This window comes from Capra hircus, chromosome 12 (genome assembly GCF_001704415.2).
Source record: "Capra hircus breed San Clemente chromosome 12, ASM170441v1, whole genome shotgun sequence".
Taxonomy (NCBI): domain Eukaryota; kingdom Metazoa; phylum Chordata; class Mammalia; order Artiodactyla; family Bovidae; genus Capra; species Capra hircus.
The window spans coordinates 54851806-54873992 of NC_030819.1; the positions used below are offsets into that span (position 1 = coordinate 54851806).

At 38.4% G+C, this 22187-nt stretch overlaps 1 protein-coding gene across 6 annotated transcripts in view; it reads left to right on the forward strand.

Moving 5' to 3' along the window:
* PAN3 (PAN3 poly(A) specific ribonuclease subunit) overlaps nucleotides 1-22187 on the forward strand; it is a 122245-nt gene that overhangs the window by 81234 nt on the left and 18824 nt on the right. For 4 of the 6 annotated variants that reach the window (XR_001918940.1, XM_018056594.1, XM_018056597.1 and 1 more), the window contains 9 exons: nucleotides 9383-9630; nucleotides 10854-10910; nucleotides 12112-12216; nucleotides 13269-13326; nucleotides 16149-16310; nucleotides 17054-17170; nucleotides 17258-17359; nucleotides 20703-20868; nucleotides 21985-22075. Coding sequence is in view for 5 of the 6 variants with exons in the window: in XM_018056594.1 (XP_017912083.1) it covers nucleotides 9383-9630; nucleotides 10854-10910; nucleotides 12112-12216; nucleotides 13269-13326; nucleotides 16149-16310; nucleotides 17054-17170; nucleotides 17258-17359; nucleotides 20703-20868; nucleotides 21985-22075 (1106 nt within the window). In the remaining variant the exon portion in view is untranslated. The remainder of the gene's footprint in view (nucleotides 1-9382; nucleotides 9631-10853; nucleotides 10911-12111; nucleotides 12217-13268; nucleotides 13327-16148; nucleotides 16311-17053; nucleotides 17171-17257; nucleotides 17360-20702; nucleotides 20869-21984; nucleotides 22076-22187) is intronic. The other 2 variants (XM_018056596.1, XM_018056598.1) reach the window with 1 other exon arrangement.

The window sequence follows — 22187 nt, forward strand, 5'->3', positions numbered from 1 at the left end:
TCCAGAACTAGAATTTTGGGGCAAAAGGTGTGCATAGTTTTTGTTGAAAGCAGCTGTTTTTTATGTGTGCACCAGACCATGTTCTGAGTGGCGCCCAGGGTTACTCTAGCAGTCCAACAGTTACTTACCGAGAGTAAAGTTTTGTTTCATATACCTCTAATTTTTAAATAAGTAAACTTTTGAATCGCTTCTATAATTTTAGTGTACTAGACAAATGTACCAACTAATGATATCATGCAACCTTTTCTATTTATTAGTAGCTGAAATCTCATTATAAGTCACAACATACATATTTTCTTTTAGTGTATATGTTTAGATCAGATACTGAAGAAAACAGCTGATAAAACACATAGGTTCAGCTCCTTTTTATATGAGCTAAATTTAATTTTTCTTTGCTGTATTTCCTAGCCATGACTGTACATCACTAGTTATATAATTTCTCTCAGTATGTATAGGCCATACATAGTGGAATCAACATAAGTCCATTGCCCTGACTTAAAGCTTGCTTGTTTTTCCTTGAGGCATATGTTCAGATGTGAGAAACACATTTGCCCTGATACTTCTCTATAATAGTGTTTACCACAGAACAGTGGTGACTGTACTGTAGTAGACAACTCAGGGTATCTGTGCAGAAGTGAGTTAACATAGCAGGCTGAAGACTGCTGTCCTTAGCAAAGCCTGCCTGCAAGTTTGGCCCTAGGCTGACGTCTGGGACCTTGGAGTTGGTGTGTTCCTGCTGTTCCCTAACTGATTAGGGTGGTTTTCTGTGCCTAGACCCTTTGTGCAAACACTGTGGTTTGTGCTGCACATGTGCTTTCCTTCCAGGTGTGTGGGATTCTCGTGGGTGCTAGGCAGAGGGTGTTTGGGTGACCAGTTGCCTATGAGGACATTGGTTTCCTGGTGGACCTTGGAGGCTCTGGTGGGCCTCCCTGAGCAGATCCATTGCATGTGTGTTCCTGGAGGAAGAGTGACCCCTCACGAAGAAGAACGTGTAAGGAAGCCCCCTGGTAACCCCCCTAGACCCTGTTCTCTTGTGATCTGGACGTCTACATGCTACTGTGGTCAGTCATGGTCCTGAGCGCAACTCTTTGCCAAGTCCTTCCAGTTTCAATCTGTTTCTGAACATGGGTGTTGTCTTACTGATCCCCAGTCTAGAAACTTTGTTCCTGAATTTACTTAGAAACTGTAGGGATTACATTTTAGATCAGTTTATTTATGCAATCGTCATTGACATCACGTGGAGAATTTAGCGCATTTCTGATGTTATTCTGTAGCTTTTTAACATTTTATTTTAGGAAGTTCTATTCAGTAGAATAGAATTAGCCTACTAAAATATTCAGTAGAAATCTGTCCTGCATGTAGTATAGCTACCTAGAGTATCCTGGGGGTGTGTTTGACAGGGTGTATGAATTGCAGATATCTCCAGACTTCTTACTGTCAGTAATTACAATCAGACGCTTAAAGAGCAGCGAGTGGTCGAAAAGGACTAGGAAGTAAAGTGTGTTTCTGAATCACTGAAGAGCAAGTTGGGGCAGTCAGGGAGAAAGTGCCCTGAGCTCAGTTTTGAACTTGACCTTTCATAACCATCTTTTAAGTCATCATAAGCAATATCAAGGAAAAGGATTTATTAATTTGTTGCATGTTTAAGGTCCTGTTAGAATTTAGGAGTATAAGCTTCATGTCTGTTATTTGAGCTGTCACTGTGCATTTATTGTTTTATTTGGGAGGGGGTGTGATTGGGGACTTTGGTTTAAAAAAATCCAGTAAGTAAGAATTATATCTTTAGTAGTTGCTTTGGTTTTTGTATTCCTGGTTATGATCTTATAAATTCCTTATTCTGATTTTCTCTTAAATGAGGCCCTGTTTGGGGTTAGAGTTGGCCCTCTTGTTAAGAAGATGATGCTTCCTCTGCCTTTAATTCATTCATCTGTTCAATAGGAGATATAGTTTGGTGATTTCTAATCTAAACCATTCTCCTTTGTGTAGCCACACATGACAGTTTATTGCTGAGGATTTAGTTTGGTTATTGGAACTTTGATGAAGTTGACAACTTGAGTTACAACAGTATCTACAGTTTTAGTTAAAATGCTAGTGTAATCTAGATTTACCCAGGCTGCATAGATCTACAAAGAGTAGTGTGAAGATACTCAAGACGGCTGCGTGAGAAGAATGCCCTTCATCTCAAATTCTTCCAGTCTTTTTTCTCTTTCGCATTTGCTTGTTTGACGTGTACTTTTAAATAGGGACGACTGGCAGCATGAACTCTCGCTTTCTCCTCCCAACTTCTTGTTACGCTCGGATAATTCTGGTGATAGCACTCTTCATTTCCTGATCATAGTTATCACTGTACCAAGAAGAGGAAACTTTCACCTCTTTGTTTCTTTCTGACAAATGTATTATGTGCCAGCACCGTGCCATTGAGGGTGTAATTGGGAATGCAGAGAGGATTGAGGCACAGAGGCAGTTTGAATTGCATGCTCCTGGCAGCGAAAGATAAAGTACAGAATGCTGGGAATAATTGTTAAATACGAGCATCCAGAGAATTTTTATAGAGTAAGAAAATTTTTCAGAAAGTTGACCTAGACTTTGCTGTGAGGATGGGGCCTAGAGAACTCATTGATGATAAGGAGTGATGTTGATGAGGGTACCAGAGGAGGGGACAGCCTTGAAGACTGGATCCATGAAGCAGCCAGGCACCTTCAGGGAAGTTGTATTGAATCTTTAGGTGAATCAAAGAGGGTTGTTAAGATTTCAGTATAGTCTTTCTGTCCATGACCATGGGCTCTCTCTCCAGTTCTTTTTTCCAGGCCTTTTAAAATACCCTCAGCTGGTAAAGAATCTGCCTGCAGTGAGAGACACCTGGGTTCAGTCCCTGGGTTGGGAAGATCCCTGGAGAAGGGAACGGCTACCCACTCCAGTATTCTGGCCTGGAGAATTCCATGGACTGTATAGTCCATGGGGTTGCAAAGAGTTGGGTACCACTGAGCAACTTTCACTTTTTTCCCACAAAGTTTTGTAATTTTTAGGGTTTTTTCCCTCTCTCTTTCGCGTGCAACAGTTCCACCTGATTGGTTGCAAGAGGTTAGTCTTTACTTATCTGTTCAAAATTCTTGTTGAGTACTTCCTGAGTGAGGATTTCTTAGCTCTTGAAAAATCCCAAAGCTTTTTTTTGAATGTTGCTTCTCCAGTATTCTTGGTCTTTTTTATCCTGGAAACCCACCTACTCATTCTACCTTTTGTGTATCTTAACCAGTCTTCTGTATTTTCTAACCTTTATTTCTAGAGTCTTGTCTGGTTTACTTTTCTTGTCTTTGATTATGTCTACTTTTCTATTTAACTCGTATGTTAGATTTTTTTATTCTCCCTTTAATTTTAGTGGGTATGTTTTTTGCCCTTATAGAGTCTAGTTTGTTCTGTTTAATAAGAACAAATATCAGGGATATGTGTGTGTGTGTCTGTGAGTGAGATGTTTGTCACTTTTTTCATGACCTTAGTCATTTTAGCTGTAGATTTTAAAAAATCTCCTTTATAGGTTTCTGTTATCTGGGATTCATTGTTCTGTGGGTTCTGATTCTCAGTGCATTGATCAAGTATTGTACACACGTGAATCTTGGAGTTCCTTCACGTGGAGTTATTTTCTAGAGAGAGATCGATCTCTGTGTGTTACGCATTGTAGAAGTGTTTTTTGAAATAGTTGGTTGTGCTTTATCCAGGTGTCCATTGCCAGTGCAATTGAAATTTTATACCCATCCCTCACCAGGGTCCCCAACATGGAATCTCCTGGGAATTTTCTCTCCTGCCCCAGTGCAGGGTACAGGGATTGGGTTTTCATTTCTCTTGACACCACCCCAGCCTTCTCCTCAACCAAGAATACCTTCTGCCTCTGTGGGCGGGTGGGTAGAAGTTTTCTCCTCCAGCAGGACTGATGGTATAGCTTTTCCAGACTCCTAGCTTTACACTGGAATTTGAATTTTGTTCTCCACGTTTTATGTGCTGAAGGCCATGTTTCATATGCCATTGTGAACATTGAAGCCTCAACTTGTAGAGTCTGTATCTGGCCGAGGATATGATTTTCCAGAGTTCCCACGATACAACCTCTAATTCATAATTTTGCCTTAATTTCTTGCTCTTGGAGTTACTGTTTTTATTAGTTTTATTTCAGCTGTGTTTTAAAATGTGGATATTACATTTTATCTCACAATTCTGTGTGTTCATAGTTTTGGTTGGGGTTGAGGAAAGATAATGCTTATTTTAGCATTGTCTTAAATGGATGTTTGTATTTAAGACCAAATATTCATTTGGTATATGTTAATATTGGAGCCATTTACTTAATGCATTCTGTCATTATTTACAAGTCTTTTGTTTGTTTTTTTCTTTTTTTGGAATTTTCAGGTATAGAATAATGTCCTCCAGAAACACTGACACTTTTACCTTCATAAGTTATGCTTGAACTTTTTATATCTCTCTTTGTTTTGTTAATTGCTCTAGTTAATTCATCCAGTGAGCATTTCTGTCTTGTTCCTTACTTTTATTTGAATTCGGTAGTTTTAAGAAGGATTTTTTTCAAATATTCTAAAGCAGTTAGCTTATCATAGCATAACTTAAATATCTAAGTTTGTATATTCACTTAATAAGAAATTATAGTGTAATTATTATATATAATATCACCAAAATATCATTTTAGGAATAAATTAAAAAAGTAATACAAAAAATAAATACACAAATGGAATATTTTTTAATTAAATACATGGAAGAACTATACAAAAAAGATCTTCATGACCCAGATAATCATAATGATGTGATCACTAATCTAGAGCCAGACATCTTGGAATGTGAAGTCAAGTGGGCCTTAGAAAGCATCACTATGAACAAAGCTAGTGGAGGAGATGGAATTCCAGTTGAACTGTTTCAAATCCTGAAAGATGATGCTGTGAAAGTGCTGCACTCAGTATGCCAGTAAGTTTGGAAGACTCAGCAGTGGCCATAGGACTGGAAAAGGTCAGTTTTCATTCCAATTCCAAAGAAAGGCAATGCCAAAGAATGCTCAAACTACCGCACAGTTGCACTCATCTCACATGCTAGTAAAGTAATGCTCAAAATTCCCCAAGCCAGACTTCAGCAATACGTGAACCGTGAACTCCCTGATGTTCAAGCTGGATTTAGGAAAGGCAGAGGAACCAGAGATCAAATTGCCAACATCCATTGGATCATGGAAAAAGCAAGAGAGTTCCAGAAAAACATCTATTTGTGCTTTATTGACTATGCCAAAGCCTTTGACTGTGTGGATCACAATAAACTGGAAAATTCTGAAAGAGATGGGAATACCAGACCACCTGACCTGCCTCCTGAGAAATCTGTATGCAGGTCAGGAAGCAACAGTTAGAACTGGACATGGAACAACAGACTGGTTCCAAATAGGAAAAGGAGTACGTCAAGGCTGTATACTGTCACCCTGCTTATTTAACTTATATGCAGAGTACATCATGAGAAACGCTGGACTGGAAGAAACACAAGCTGGAATCAAGATTGCCGGGAGAAATATCAATAACCTCAGATATGCAGATGACACCACCCTTATGGCAGAAAGTGAAGAGGAGCTAAAAAGCCTCTTGAACGTGAAAGAAGAGAGTGAAAAAGTTGGCTTAAAGCTCAACATTCAGAAAACGAAGATCATGGCATCTGGTCCCATCACTTCATGGGAAATAAATGGGGAAACAGTAGAAACAGTGTCAAACTTTATTTTTTGGGGCTCCAAAATCACTGCAGATGGTGACTGCAGCCATGAAATTAAGACGCTTACTCCTTGGAAGAAAAGTTATAACCAGCCTAGATATAGTATATTCAAAAGCAGAGACATTACTTTGCCGACTAAGGTCCATCTAGTCAAGGCTGTGGTTTTTCCTGTGGTCACGTATGGATGTGAGAGTTGGACTATGAAGGAGGCTGAGTGCCGAAGAATTGATGCGTTTGAACTGTGGTGTTGGAGAAGACTCTCTGAGAGTCCCTTGGACTGCAAGGAGATCCAACCAGTCCATTTTGAAGGAGATCAGCCTTGGGATTTCTTTGGAAGGAATGATGCTAAAGCTGAAGCTCCAGTACTTTGGCCACCTCATGCAAAGAGTTGACTCATTGGAAAAGACTCTGATGCTGGGAGGGATTGGGGGCAGGAGGAGAAGGGGACGACTGAGGATGAGATGGCTGGATGGCATCATGGACTCGATGGACGTGAGTCTGAGTGAGCTCCGGGAGTTGGTGATGGACAGGGAGGCCTGGCGTGCTGTAATTCATGGGGTCGCAAAGAGTCGGACACGACTGAGCGACGAACTGAACTGAGCTTATTGTTTTACATCAAGATTTTCATTCTTCCTGATTGTCTCTCACGGTATCCTCACTCTTTTGCTGTATTTGCCCAAGTGTTCCAGTGACTGAGTACTAATTATTAGCAGACGGTTGTAATAGCCACAAGTAGCGCCCTGCTTCCACCCCACTGTATAAGGAAAGATGGAAGTTACAAAGGAACATTTACATGTGAGAGATGAAATCTGTTCGTTTCACCTCTATTTTTAACTGCTCATTTCTGTAGTAATGTTCTGCTGCTTTGTGCCATCTATATAGTGTTGTAGTGGAGAAGGAAATGGCAACCCACTCCAGTGTTCTTGCCTGGAAAATCCTATAGATGGAGGAGCCTGGCAGGCTGCAGTCCATGGGGGTCTCAAAGAGTCAGACACAACTGAGCAACTTCACTTTCTTTCATAGTATTGTATGTGGATAGTTAGTGTTGTGCTTATTGTGTTCACAATACCAGACGGAAAAACTCTCACCAAGCAGATAATATGCATATTTTACTCAATATTTTACTCATATTTCTGTAACATGTTGGTAAAACACTTTGGTGCCACAAAGCTTTGCCCTTTGTGACTAGATTTGATGTTTCTGTAGTTTAGAAGTTAAATTTCATTTCTCGCTTCCCATACAATTTAGTTACCTTGTTCTGCTTATGGGCTGCGATGCTTGCTACTATTGTGTATGTTGTGTTTTGTATATGTTTAAATAATTCCAGTCAGCCTCTGGTCAGATACATGAACTCAAATTTCAGTGCTGAAACTTTGTAGTAGAAAGCCACGAAATTAAGAGAAAGCTTGTTACTTACAGATGGTAAATTCTACTAGTTTGTTTTTGGTAATCTTTTTCCGCATATTTAGCCTTAAAGAGAGATTCTACTTTTTGTTTCACTTGTACCCCTATATAAGACTTAGGTGTTGGACACCTGTATTGGATATTGGCTAAGAGTTCAGGCTTTGCAATCAGATAGACCTGAGGTTGAATCTTAATTGTTTTGTTTAATAATCTATATTTGCCTTTACAATAAAGTTTTAAAAGTTATTTTTAAGTTAGTTTCTTCCTCTGTGAGGTGACTGTGATATACCTACCTCACAGGATCTTTGTGAGGATTAAATAGGCTGGTGTTTGTGAAGCACTTTGTTTAGCGCCTGACACATGGAAAGTGCTTAAGAATTGGTAGCTGTATTTGTTGCTGTTTATTTAATTCAAAGGTAGTAAACAAATTCATTCTTTAGTGACTTGGCCAGCTTTATTATCTAGGAAAGGCTTAGAGATTAACTTTAGGAAACCTATCTAGATATGTTTCATACTTGATAATTGGGGAGTAGTTATCTTTTGAAAATAATCCTCCCAAGTTTTATAGTATGGATTAACCTACAGTTAAATGTATAATATACAGTGAGTTAGAAGAAAACCCAGAACTCTGGAACAATTTTTTTTTTAATTAAGCCTATATCTTAATAGCTTGGTTTCCTTATAAATATGTTTTTAAGGGTTTTAGATGTTAAGACATATTTGCAAATTCTTGACCAGTTATAATGTCAGTACAGTAGACATTGTGTTAACAGCAGAAAGAGTTAAGTTGAAAGTGTGGAGACTTGGGTTTGAGACCTGGCTTCGCTATTGGTTACATACATTTGTCCTTGGTCAGATAAAAAAAACCCCTATATCTAAATTCTGATCTCTGCTGTGGTGGTTGTGACCTGACCTACCTCACTTAGTTGCTCAGAAAATCAGGTGACATGATTTTGTCAGGACTGTATAGGAAGTACAGAGGGCTATCTAGAGTAAAGGTAAATATTATCTCAGTGCTCACTTTATTTTTGTTTACCTGCATCTTTTCAAAGAACAGTGTTGATGTTTTATGGATTCTTGGCATTTGAAATTCATACTCCTGCTTAATGAATCATATTTTTGTGACCAGAGGCATTTTGCTAACTTTTTTCTTGAATTATGAGATGGCCTATTATCCCAAAGGTGAAGAAGGTTTTCAGTCATTCCCCAAATAGCCAGAAAATCGTTTCTGGATAAATTTTTTTTTCCTCCCCAGAAAGTATAACTGTAGCTCTAGAAACTATTTTCAGTCTGCTCAGAACTGATCACCTCCATTAAGCCTTTGATGAACTCTACCTGGTTTTACTTAATTTGTATTCCATCTGCATTTATGCATGTAGTTTGCGGTATATTGGTTTATATTTGAGTGTTTCAGTGAGTCATTTTGTGTCTTTCTCATGTGACCTGGTCTTACTTCCTCAGCTAGCCTGGAGTCTCCTCAAGGGTGAAGACAGTTGTCCTTCCCCTTTCTTCACCGTAGATTCATGATAGAGGATACTTCGCATACATTGCTTTCTCACTAGTTGTGTTTAGGTAAAACTTTCAAGAACAGAGTAATACCAGTCGGCCTAAGTATGCATCTGCAGAAATTTTATTTGTCTACTATAGTGTATGCCTATTTAAAGACAAAAGGCATCAAAATAGTATACTTCTTGATTTAAAAAAGTATGGTATTTAAGCTGCCATGTTATTTCAACTAGGACTAAGTTTTCTTTCGCTTTTTCAAACCATTCTGTTAAATGTATTTGGCCCAAAGAAATCTAATAAATCGCATTAAGTAGTTTGATTTTTTTTATACTAAATCATGTTTTAGGAAATGTGGTAATTGTATTGTTAATAACCACAGCTTTAAATGATTCTTCACCAGAAAAAGGAATTTTTCATAAAAGGCATAATTTTATAGTTAGTTATTTATCATTTTTCAATTAAATTAATTTAATAATTTTTATTGTTTCTCATGTAAACCTTGATATGGAGGAGACTTATTCTTATAGTAAATTTCCTAATTTATTTGGAATTGACTGTTTTTGAAAAAAAATTCTTTACATTTGCTTTAATCAGAGTTTTCTCTAGGACAAGATAAAATTGTCTTTTTCTTTGCACTTAAAGAATTTTGCTAAATATGTTTTCTTCCAAATGAGTATTTGCATTTTAGTTTTCAGATTTTTTTCTCTAAAACCAGTTTTCACTCTTCCGTCTACTTTAGGAATGTCATTGTCTGCTGGATCCTCCCCTCTTCACTCCCCCAAAATCACTCCACATACTTCTCCTGCCCCCAGAAGAAGAAGCCACACTCCAAATCCAGCAAATTATATGGTGCCTTCTAGTGCCTCTACGCCCGGGAATAATCCTGTTTCTCAGACACCATCTTCTGGTCAAGTGATCCAAAAGGAAACTGTTGGTGGGACGACGTACTTTTATACAGACACAACTCCAGCACCTTTGAGTGGAATGGTATGTGTGCTTTAAACACGGGAGAAAAGAGAGGGCCCTTATAGCAGCTCCTTATTAATGAGAGAGACGAGGAGGTTACTCCTTCTTGTATCTTTTTACTGTGATGTGGAAAGGTAACTCATTTCTAACTCAGATGATAACTCTAATCTCTTCTTACTTCTTCAAAGTAATCTGTTTCTACAGTAACAAAAACTCTTGGGTTGCCATTCCCTTCTCCAGGGGATCTTCCCGACCCAGGGATTGAACCCAGGTCTCCTGCACTGTAGGCAGATTCTTTACAATCTGAGCCCCAAGGAATCCCAATAATAACTCTAGTTTTGGACAAATCTAGTTGTATATTCACACTCTAGATTAATACTTTACAGCATGTCTTGCTTTAGGGGTCCCCTAGTACTTGTGCCAGCTCTGATTGCCATTTGCTGACACTTGTTTGTAAGTGTAGGTAGACTCACCTCTGGTGAAAAGTTAGAGAAGTTGATGGTTTCTTAACGGTAGTGACTGAAAGCAAACTGATGGTCAATACTTGCCAGGTGAGGCAGTGATTTAATAGCTGGAACTCGGGGTGATGGAGCACATGGCAGTAAGAGGCCTCCAGTGTGGGTCACTGGTCCAAGGAGGAGTTCAGGGAGCCCTGGTTAGAGGTAGGGAAAGGGCCACCAAAGGACTGCAGTGAGAAGGGGGGAGGGGCAGAGAGGGAAGGTCGTGTTCCATAAGGTGTACCTTTGCAATTTTGTAATTTTGTCCATGTTGAGAGATTATTTACCTATAGAAAAGTAAGTAGTAGATGAAGCTCTCATGAATAAGAATGCCAGATTCCATTAAAATATGAAAGATGGTCTACACCATAAACATTGGACAAAATCATAGCTGATAGGCTTATATGAAAAGTGTACTTGGATTTTAGTAAGCAAGCAGATTTTGATCCTGTAAATTAAATTAATGATTTCTTTTTGGTTGATTACATTTCATATTTTACTGAAGGACAGTTTGAGTGGAAAGAGAACAGATTTTTATTTTTCCTCTTTTAAGAGTCCTAGTTCTGCCTTCGTGTTGTGACTCTTGAATCTTAGTGTCTCTGAGACTGATCCCCCAACTGTAAGTGACCACCGTCTGAGAAATAAATGTGAAAACATTTATGGAAATACTTGTGAATCATGTGAAATGCTTTCTAAAAAATAATTAAGTAGCTAATAGTTTTTTGTTCTGTTTTTGTTTTTGGTCAGAGATCTTTCAAAAATTATCACAGAACAGCTTGCCGAGCAGAAGGTCAAATAATTGAGGTAGAGTAGAGACTTTCCTTGGTTCTTTCAAGTAAGAATTCCATCAATGTTTTGCTTTTGGGGAGGGGGTTATTATATTTCATAATTATGTACATTTTTATTTTATCACATTTGTAGAAAAAAGTTCAGTTTAACCAAGAGATTCTTTTGTCACAAAACTATCTCAGCTGTTTCTGTGGATATTATACATGGCACATATTTACAATGTTTTTACCCTTCACACAGCTCTTAAAAATACACTCCTGGTAAACCTGAGGTAGTTCAGCCCAATTGTATTTGCTGATGTAAGGAAACCACGGCCAGGGAAAGGAGGCGCTGTTCTCCTTGCAGGTGTAGTTAAAGGAAACCTTTCAAGTATTGCAGAACCACTTCCTGCTTGGGATCCAGAGCAGAACAATCATCTGAGGGCAGCGGAAATCAGCTGAATTCATTTTTAAAAGAGAAAAAAAAGGGTTTGTTTCAGCTTTAAATATGAAAGGATAAAATAGAAGATATTTTAGGGTGTACTTTGATTTTGTGCTGTGGACCAGTGGAGGGAAGGAGAGGCAGAGGAAGATGGGAAGAAAGCAGGGTGGTGGGAAGAGCCTAGTTGAAAGGATCAAAGACACGAGGCTGGCAGTAGAGTTTAGTGGCTTTGTTGTAGTTCGATTGGAAAGTACATACTCTGGCACATCCTTCTGTTCACCTCCACTGCTGACCCAGAGGATGCTGGTCCTCTTTCCTGTTCTAATCTGAGGTGTTAACAAGCATCTAGATAACAACTTTGTTCAGTTTGGCTGCAGGAGACCCTTCCAGAGGGCAGTTCTCTGGGTGGCCAGGGCAGAGTTACTCCATGCTCTGACTGTTCCCAAGCACCTTTAGTATCTACTTTCTTCCTCTCTTCCAATTGCCTTTTAAAAATACTTCCAAAAAACCACTTGTGCCTCTCGTTGAAGGTAAAATTTTACCATATCTGAAGAAATGTCTCCTTTCTTATTAGAGTTTAAAAAATAGATTATTCCAATAAAGATTTTTAAATGAATTCACTTAGAAAGTGTGCTGATAACAGCTATTCTCTGAGGCCTTTAATTCACTGTCATACAAAGATTAAAAGTATCAATTTATCACTGTCATTTAAAGATTAGAACTTTATCACAGTAATGATAAAGCTTATCAGTTGAGAAAAATTGATCATTCTTTTTTCCCCTTCCCTATCTTTTAGGTATTTCCCAACTACCACATCTATCCTCCAACTGCACCTCACGTTGCTTATATGCAGCCAAAAGCAAACGCACCTTCCTTCTTCATGGCTGATGAACTGCGACAGGTACGCTTTCAGAGTTCAGAGTGGAAACACTTGATGTCTGTTGTTCTTTAGCAGAGAACTGGAGAAACAACAGCACTCCTTTCAAATCATATTATTTAATTAGATATGCTGTACTGAAGCAGATAGTTTGAGTTCTAATTGATATATTTATTTAAGGACACGTGTTTTTCAAGACAATTGCAGGTAATACAAAACATAGAATAGCTATTTAAATGGACCACCATTTGCACCTCACATCCTGTGCATTGAAAAGCCTATGAAGTATGTAAAATAATTTAAATGGTTTCTGATCTCTAAACAAATTTTTGCTAATACCTGTAGTTGTTAGCTAATAAGTAATTTGGCCTAGAAAAGAACATTTTAAGAAAGCTCAAAATTTTCTACAAAGTAGGTTTTATAAAATAATTTAATTTTGTTGTTGTTAAACAGGTATTACTTGATACGTAGGATTTTATTTCACTCTTAGATCCTCAAAAATGTTTTTATTTCACAGAAGTAAGTTGCACCCCCAGAATATTGTTTGTGGAGTGAATTATTGACCACAGAGCTAGCTAGCTGTAGGCTCTGGGTTGTAACACTGCTACTTGAAACCAACTAGAGTTATGGGCAGGTCTACCTGGAATTGGAATTTAGACATTTTACCAGTATTGGAAATGTTATTTCATGATGTTAGTATTGAAAAGTGAACATGCCAAAACTATTAATGGTTATGCTGCTGCTAAGTCACTTCAGTTGTGTCCGACTCTGTGCGACCCCATAGACGGCAGCCCACCAGGCTCCCCCGTCCCTGGGATTCTGCAGGCAAGAACACTGGAGTGGGTTGCCATTTCCTTCTCCAGTGCGTGAAAGTGAAGTTGCTCAGTCGTGTCCGACTCTTAGCGACCCCATGGACTGCAGCCTACCAGGCTCCTCTGTCCATGGGATTTTCCGGGCAAGAGTACTGGAGTGGGGTGCCATTGCCTTCTCTGATGGTTATGCTAGTCAGTTACATTAAAAAGTCCATATTTCAGAAGCTGTGTTTAGATGTAAATGAACTTACTTTCTTTTCTTAGGAGCTGATAAACAGACATTTAATAACAATGGCTCAAATCGATCAAGCGGATATGCCAGGTAAAATGCAAGTTGATTGATCCTTTTAAAGGAGAGTATAATCCTTATGTAGTCCCACAGTTTTTATGCTTTAAGCCAGCTAATTAATTACTCTTTAATGAATATATTTGTTTGAAATCTAGTTAAGAATTCCAAGATGCCATTGGTCATCTAGTGTTTTTCAAATATTTCTACATGTGACAAGATTCTAGTTTATCCAAAAAACAGGCAGTTTTAGAATTTCCATTTGATTTATCTCACTGTGCACTAGAATGTTATTATCTTTTGAAACTTGACAAAGTATAGGTACTTAAGTAGGAGTGATTGTTGTTATTGAGGCTGTGGCATGCCTGTGTACTAAGGCTTTCTGTGTGTAAGTTTTTTCTTTGCAAAGCTCCTGTGGTGTACTTGCTAATATTATCACCTCTGTTTCGCTTGTGAGGAAACTAAAGGTAACAGCCAGGTTAAGTAGCTTGCCTCTAAGATCAGTGGCTAGTAATTGTCTGACCAAATCAGGGTTTAAACCTATATTCTTTTTGGCTGAATTGTAGTGTTTCTCAGAGAGCATTAAAATCTCTTTCCCTAGCTTATTCTGTAAAGGCAAGATTAAATGTGGTTTAATTTAGCAAAACTTTGTAAATAATATAGCAGGAATACATTTACTGTAGCAGTAATCTCAGTATACCTGGTTGTAATCAAGGACTCAGCACAGTCAACTGTGTATCTTCTTGACTGCTAAAGAATTCGGAGGAGTATCTCTGGCTATTATGTTTCAAGACTGATCTTTTCCACTTTAGATGGGCAGGAAACTTTTCTGTCATGGCCTTTGAAATGGTCATATTAGGATTTTCCTTATTATCAAGCATTGTCTTTGATGCCCTAGCCAGGGTAAAAAATAAAAAATAAAATGAATATGCTATTTACAGTAGTTTCAGAGTATCAGTACCTAGAAATAAATACAATAAAAGATATGTAACATCTCAGTGAGGGAGATTTACTGCTGCTGCTGCTAAGTCGCTTTAGTTGTGTCCGACTCTGTGCAACCCCATAGACGGCAGCCCACCAGGCTCCCCCGTCCCTGGGATTCTCCAGGCAAGAACACTGGAGTGGGTTGCCATTTCCTTCTCCAATGCATGAAAGTGAGGGTAAATATATAGAGTGAAATACTATACTCATGAATAGGAAGACATAATGATTATCAATTTTTGTAAACTATAGATTCAGGACAATTTTAGTCAAAGCACATGAGTTATTTTTACTCACAGTACTAACACCTGCTTCATATTCTGACAGTTTAATTGTTAAGGAAGGGTTCAATCCCGGAAGACCACATCTGCCTCAGATATCAGCTGAAATGGGGTACCCAAGCTACTCAAACTTCTGTCTGGGCAACTACAAATTTTGGGGTTTCTACTGGATGCCCTCAGGTTTGGGAATAAGCTGGGATGACTCACAGAACTTGGGAAGACACTGTATGAACTATTACTGGCTTATTATAAAGGGTACAACTCAGGGAACAGCCACATGCAAGAGACATGTGGGGGCAGGGGGTGGGGGTGGGGGACCTCCTTGCCCTCCCCAGTGTGCCACCCTCTCAGTGCCACCTCAGGCTCACCAACCGTGAGCTCTCTGAATCCCGCTGCTGAGGAGTCTTTATGGATGTTTTGTTGTTGGGGCATGTTGGTTACATCTCTGGTTCTTGGCAGTTAACTCAGTCTTCAGCTTCTCTCCCCTCCCTGGAAGGTTGGGAGATTGGCTGAAAGTTCCACTTCTAATCAAGGTTTGGTCTTTGTGTCTTTCTTTTTTAAAAATTATATTGTACATAACAGAGCTTTTCATAGTATATGATAGAATTTATCAGAAAGTGAAAGTTGAAGACTCCCTGCACCATTCTGAAGATTGTGATTAGGGTTCTGGTGTGTGGGGAGGCAGGCTTGGCTTGAGTGTGTAGTCCCTGCTGTGGTGTGGTAATGGCACTGGGCTAGACAGATGGACTACTGGAACAGGCTAGGGAGAAGTGACACAGGTGGCTAATCAGTGGGGACAGGAAAGCACTGGGAACAATGGTTTTCTTTATGGTAGAAGATTGTATTATTACAGTTGTATCATCTCAAACCACATGCAAAAACTGACTCCAGATTAAGAATTTAGATGTCTAAAACAAAATGTGTAATATCTCTAAATGATAATACAAAGCTTTAAAACTCATGCTATGAAATATATGTGAATAAATTTAATGTTTCAGTAGGGAAGGATTTCCTATACTGGAGGCAAAGTTTGTTGACTCTTGAAATACTGATAAATTTTATTGAATTAAAGTTAAAAACAACCCAAAGATATCTATAGTAGAGAAAAAGCTTAGAAGATGTTTACATGTTTGACAAAGAAAAGAAAATTAAAGCCACAAATTAGTAAGAGCCTTAAAAATAAAACTGAAAAGTAACCAAAAATAGGAATAGGTATTTCAAGAAAGTGGAAATTTATACAACCAAAAATTTTGAAGAAATGTTGAGCATCATTGATGACTAGGGAAAGACAAATAAGATACCATTGGAAAGTTTAATATTTATAAGTGATAATCCAAAAGTTGTGCGGTTACCAAAGGTAAATATTTTTGAGTTCGTGAAATCTAGTTCTTTTGTTGTGTTATGGTGTCTGTTTTTATTGATTGTGAGACTGGTGTGCTCTATAGAGTGGACACACTATGAATCTTGACACTCTTCTAGAATACAGAGTGTTTGATATCAGTTGTTTGTGAATTTGGTTTCTTCTTTATTTTTTTGAGATCTGAGAGATTTATGAATGTCTGAAAGCTAAAGTCATCTTCTTATGAATTACTGTAGCAGTCCCTACAGAAGTTGACAGCTACCACAGCCTGTTCCCTCTAGAACCACTGCCACCACCCAACCGGATACAGAAATCAAGTAATTTTGGATACATTACATCCTGCTACAAAGCTGTAAATAGCAAAGATGATCTGCCTTATTGCCTTCGGAGGATACATGGTAAGGAAGATAATTTATCTTCTTTTAGGAGCATATTATTGAGGCTGAGATTATTCAGATATTCCTGAATGAGTTTTTTTTAATTAACATGAATTTAAAGGATAATAAATATATTTATTGTTTCATTTGGAAAGGGATATATTGGGCTTCCCAGGTGGCTCAGTGGTAAAGAATATGCCTATCAGTGCAGGAGGCTTGGGTTTGATCCTTGGGTTGGAAAGATCCTCTGGAGAAGGAAATGGCAACCCACTCCAGCATTCTTGCTGGGAGAGTCCACTGGACAGAGGAGCCTGATTGGCTGTGGTCCATGGGGTCCCAAAAGAGTTGGACACAATTTAGCAACTAAACAACAACAAGGGATGTATGCTGCTACTGCTGCTGCTCCTGCTAAGTCGCTTCAGTCGTGTCCGACTCTGTGTGACCTCAGAGACGGCAGCCCACCAGGCTCCCCCGTCCCTGGGATTCTGCAGGCAAGAACACTGGAGTGGGTTGCCATTTCCTTCTCCAATGCATGAAAGCGAAAAGTGAAAGTGAAGTCGCTCAGTCATGTCCGACTCCTAGCGACTCCATGGACTGCAGCCTACCAGGCTCTTCTGTCCATGGGATTTTCCAGGCAAGAGTACTAGAGTGGCGTGCCATTGCCTTCTCCGAAGGGATGTATAACATGGCTCTTCTGGCACATTTCTGGGGAAATAAGGGGGAAATGTCATTTCCAGTTAAGCAGAAAATGTTCTGTTTTTCAGGTTTTCGTCTTGTTAACACAAAGTGCATGGTATTGGTCGATATGTGGAAAAAAATTCAGCACTCAAATATTGTAACCTTGCGTGAAGTGTTTACCACTAAAGCTTTCTCAGAGCCTTGTGAGTGATTTGTAATTGTCTCTCTGCTGGTGGGCTTCATTGTTGGAAGCCAGGTTGCAGTAATGAGCATTTGTGTTTTATTTCAAGCTCTTGTGTTTGCATATGATTTCCATGCTGGAGGAGAGACCATGATGAGCAGACACTTCAATGACCCCAACGCGGATGCCTATTTCACAAAGAGAAAGTGGGGTAAGGAGATGATGCAAAAAAGCTGGGTTTGACAGAACCTTTGCTCTGTGAAAGAGTAGTTTTGTGTTTTAGAGTACTTGTAAGTTTAGCCCTATAATCATTCAGTTTAAAGACCATATTGCATTTTAAAAAGAAATACTTTAAAGAAATGGAGTCAGTGTGTAACACGTTAGGAAATAATGTGTTATCTGTAGATGGAGATGAAAAGGGGTTACGAAAGACTGATGTAAATATCTGAAATTTAAGTAGCTGAGAATACGATAAAAGTTTTTTTCCTCTTGTTTTTTTCCTTAAAAAATGTAAAGCTTTCTGAGTAAAATGGTTTGGAAAATGCATTAAATTGAAAAATAATTCCTGTAACTTCACCACCCAAAGCATCATCATTATGAGTCTCTTGACATTTCTTTCTTGTCTTGGTTTTTTGTTTTGGTTTGTTTTGTCTCTTTTACATAGTCCAGTGTGACTCTCTGCTATTTATGTAATTATTTCCCTGAACAAATATTTTGCTTTAAGGTAGAATTCTGTGTTACTAAAGGAACTTCAAAATAAATTTTCAGGTAACTTCTACTTAAATGGGGAATATTTTCTTTGTTTAGTATTTAAAGAATTGTTTTATTGTTCATATATTGCAAAGAACTGAAATGTTATAATTACATTCTAACAAATGCTTATTGAAGGGCAAATCATTTTGAGTTAAAGTAAATTCATTTTGTGATGTCTATTAATTAGTTTGTTTTGGGGGAAGGAAAATGTATGTATCATTTTCTTGTTTGGGGGAGGAAAGTGTTAGCCTTTACGCTGAGGTTTTTGTTAAAGATTTTCCTGAATGTATCCTGAGAGAAAGCAAGGAGAAAAGACTGGAGTCTGCCTGGCATTATAGATTAAATATTATTTCTCTTTGCTTTCTGACAGTTGAAAGAAGCAAGCTGTGGTTACATGGCTGTTTTGCATTAAAAATTGGTCTCAGAGTGTGGTCATTTTTTTGCTTTTGCCATGTCATCTGTAGCACACACATAATTTTGTTGAAAGGGATGTGGTATAACTTTTCCTATAGAAAAATATCACTGTAGTTGTTCGTTTATTTTAGTAACAACAGCTGTGAAATGACTGTTGGCTTTAATTTATAGCTGGGTTTCTCAGCCTCAGCACTGTTGACATTTGGGGCTGGAGTAATTATTTTTGTAGGGCCATTCTCTGCCTTGCTGGGTGTTTAGAAGCATCCCTACCGTGTACCAGCTAGATACCAGTAGCAACCCCCTCCTCCTGTTGTGACACCAAAAATACCTTCAGACACTGCCAAATGTCTCTGAGGTGGCAAAGTTGACCCCCGTTGAGAACCGCTGATTTATAGCACTCCTTTATAGTTTATTTTTTTAAAAATCTTAATTCTGCTTTTGGTGTTTGATTGTTTGGTATGTTTACATTTTCTTAGAAATCAGTTCATTTTCTAGTATTTGAAAGTATTGTTTGATGGTATTAACGCCTCTAAATTTATCATATATACTTTAATTTATAATCTCTGTTTTCCCAGTATGAATATTGAAAATGAAAAAGAGCCAATGTTTGTATAAACTTTTAGAGACATAGATGGAAGTATAATGCTTTCTTACATTATGTAACTTGTTAATTTAAAACAAAATAAAAAATAGCATGTTGTAAGAGATATGCTAATAAGAGAGTGGGAATAATAATAGCGTACCTTATAGGGATTGTGGTAAAAGGTTTAAAATGACATAATGTGGGTAAAGTAACTAGATCAAATCTGGCATAAAGTATGCAGTGTATTTGCTACAATTTTTTTTTTTCCCCTATTCAGTTCAGTTCAGTCACTCAGTCGTGTCTGACTCTTTGCGATTCCATGAACCGCAGCACGCCAGTCCTCCCTGTCCATCACCAACTCCCGGCGTCTACCCAAGCCTATGTTCATTGAGTTGGTGATGCCATCCAACCATCTCTGTGGTCCCCTTCTCCTGCCCTCAATCTTTCCCAGCATCAGGGTCTTTTCAAATGAATCAGCTCTTTACATCAGGTGGCCAAAGTACTGGAGTTTCAACTTCAACATCAGTCCTTCCAATGAACATCCAGGACTGATCTCCTTTACGATGCACTGGTTGGATCTCCTTGCAGTCCAAGGGACTCTCAAGAGTCTTCTCAACATCACAGTTCAAAAGCATCAATTCTTTGGTGCTTAGCCTTCTTTATAGTCCAACTCTTATATCCATACATGACTACTGGAAAAACCATAGCCTTGACTAGACGGATCTTTGTTGGCAAAGTAATGTCTCTGCTTTTGAATATGCTATCTAGGTTGGTCATAACTTTCCTTCCAAGGAGTAAGCGTCTTTCAGTTTCATGGCTGCAGTCACCATCTGCAGTGATTTTGGAACCCAAGAAACCACACTTATTTGACCGCTTCCTGGTTGTCTTTGATGTTGTCTTGACATATATTACTAGAGCTACTTTTTGAGTCATTTAACATGGTTTTCCAGATGGTATTATCTTCAATTCTGTCTAAATTTGAGGGCTAGCAGTTTTTGAATTTTGTGTTGTGTTCTTCCCTGGAAATTTTGTCTCAGGTCATAAGTACTTATTAGCTGTTTATTACCATCACAGTTAACCATTTAACTGTGTTGCTTTTGTAACTGATTCAGAAAAGGTTTGTTTACAACCATTTGAATACTTGAATTTATAAGGTCATGTTCCCTGAAATAGTTACAGTATCTAGATTACATTTATGAGGCCCCTTTTCTCTTGATTAACAGCAACCCAGAAAATTATATCAAGAAGCTCTTACAAGGTTGATAGAATCAAAAGGATTACTTTTCATGGTAGACTGGATTATTTTCATTTTTCAACATTACTACCCATAAGTGGCATAAGTTCGCTGTTTTACATTTATGTTTTCTTTTAACTGGACGTGGTTGTAATAGAAGAGGCTGGGCAGCATAAGGACAATAAGAAAACACTCCACAGAGATGTTGGTGGCGACTTCTGTTTCCCTCAAGCCATGGAAAGAATAGTTCCCACACACCTGAGCAGCAATAGAGACAAGGTTTAACCACAGTTTAAGAAAAATAAGCCCTTCAGTTCCTGTTTTTAATCAGAACTTGGTTCACAATTAAGTAGAAGTTCTTACTTGAATAATTTTTGTTTGCTGTGCAATAATTACAGTGGTCATGGAAAAGAGAAGCTCAGTGAGAGCGCTCCTACTGCTGGCAGTATAATACTGAGGTGTAATATCATACATAAAAAAATTTGGGTTTGTTTCTTGAATTCTTTTTGATCTGCATGTCTTAGTCTTTTAGTTAATTACACAAAGGTGCCATTTTTTATGTGTTTATAGGTCAACATGATGGACCGTTGCCCAGACAGCATGCTGGATTGTTGCCAGAATCTCTTATTTGGGCATATATTGTCCAGCTGAGTTCTGCACTGCGTACCATTCATACAGCAGGTTTGGCATGTCGCGTTATGGACCCAACAAAGATTCTGATAACTGGCAAAACAAGGTACTGGCATTTTGAACTCTGGCTTCTTTATCAATCATCTAACCTATGACAGCTTAGTAAACATAGCGTGACAATTTGTTTTAATTCTACCTTTTCATATATTCCATCCAGAAGAACTGCTGTGACTTTGAGTTCATTTGTAAGTTTTTTTTTTTTTTTACATGCTGAGTTTGTAATAGAATGCCTTGTTATTAACCAAGATCTTGTAGGGGTTTGGGAGGTATGTATGGTTAGGGTTGGGGGTATGTCAAGTAGTGTCAGTACAGGTTTCATATGTACATCTCTCAGTCTCAGATTTTGACATGAGTCCCCATAATCTCGAGAGGCTTAGTCAGCACAGCCTGTTGGGCTACACCCCCAGAGTTCCCATTCGTGAAATCTGGGGCGAGGCCTGGGAGTTTGCATTTCTAACAAGCAGGCAGTTGATGCTGTTGCTGCTGATTGGGTTTTATGCTTTGAGAACCAGTGATTTTACAGAGACCTTGACTTCACCAGCGTTTGATTTGAGTTGTTGAAATTTTGAGAGTTGTCTTGGGCAGCATAGCATGAGGAGCTCAAGGTCTTAGTACCAGATTACCTGGATTCATGTCCTGGCTCTGCTAGTTAGTTAACTAACAGCAAGTTACTTGTGTGTTCAGCAATCTATGAGACAGGTGCTGCTGTTATCTCCATTTTCCATATTTCTAAGGTACCTGCCTCACAAGATTATTGAGAGGACCAAATTAATACATACATGTAAAATGCTTTGAATGTGCCTGGCACATCTTCATCACCTGTTACGAAGCTAACTGGTTCTCTTTTCATGCGTAACTAGTAAAGAAGCAGCTAGGTTTTGGGAAAAGAAGCAGTGGCCTGGTAGTCAAAAAGCGCAAGTTGCAGTCCTGGCTTTACCCATTCCTGGCTTTCACAACAACCAAAGGCCTGTCACTTGAAGTCTGTGACGTTATCTCTAACGTAGTGACTGGCAGGGGTTACATGGGGGTAGGGCAGGTGGAGGGACTGGCCAGGATGCTGAGATCCTTCCCAGTATCATAAGAAGTGTTCAGTTTCCACTAGTATGTAAATTTTCAAAAGTCTCGTTTTAATTATTCTCTCTGAATTTTCTGATCTTTAAAGGTTGCGAGTAAATTGTGTTGGAGTTTTTGATGTTTTAACATTTGATAACAGTCAGAATAATAATCCATTGGCATTAATGGCTCAATACCAGGTGAGTAAGAATTAACATGGATATTTACTTAATAACTTAAGGCTTGAATTTTTTTTTAAGATAATTTTTTTATTTTAAATGCATTTCAGAGTTTTAAATGTAGATTTCAGTT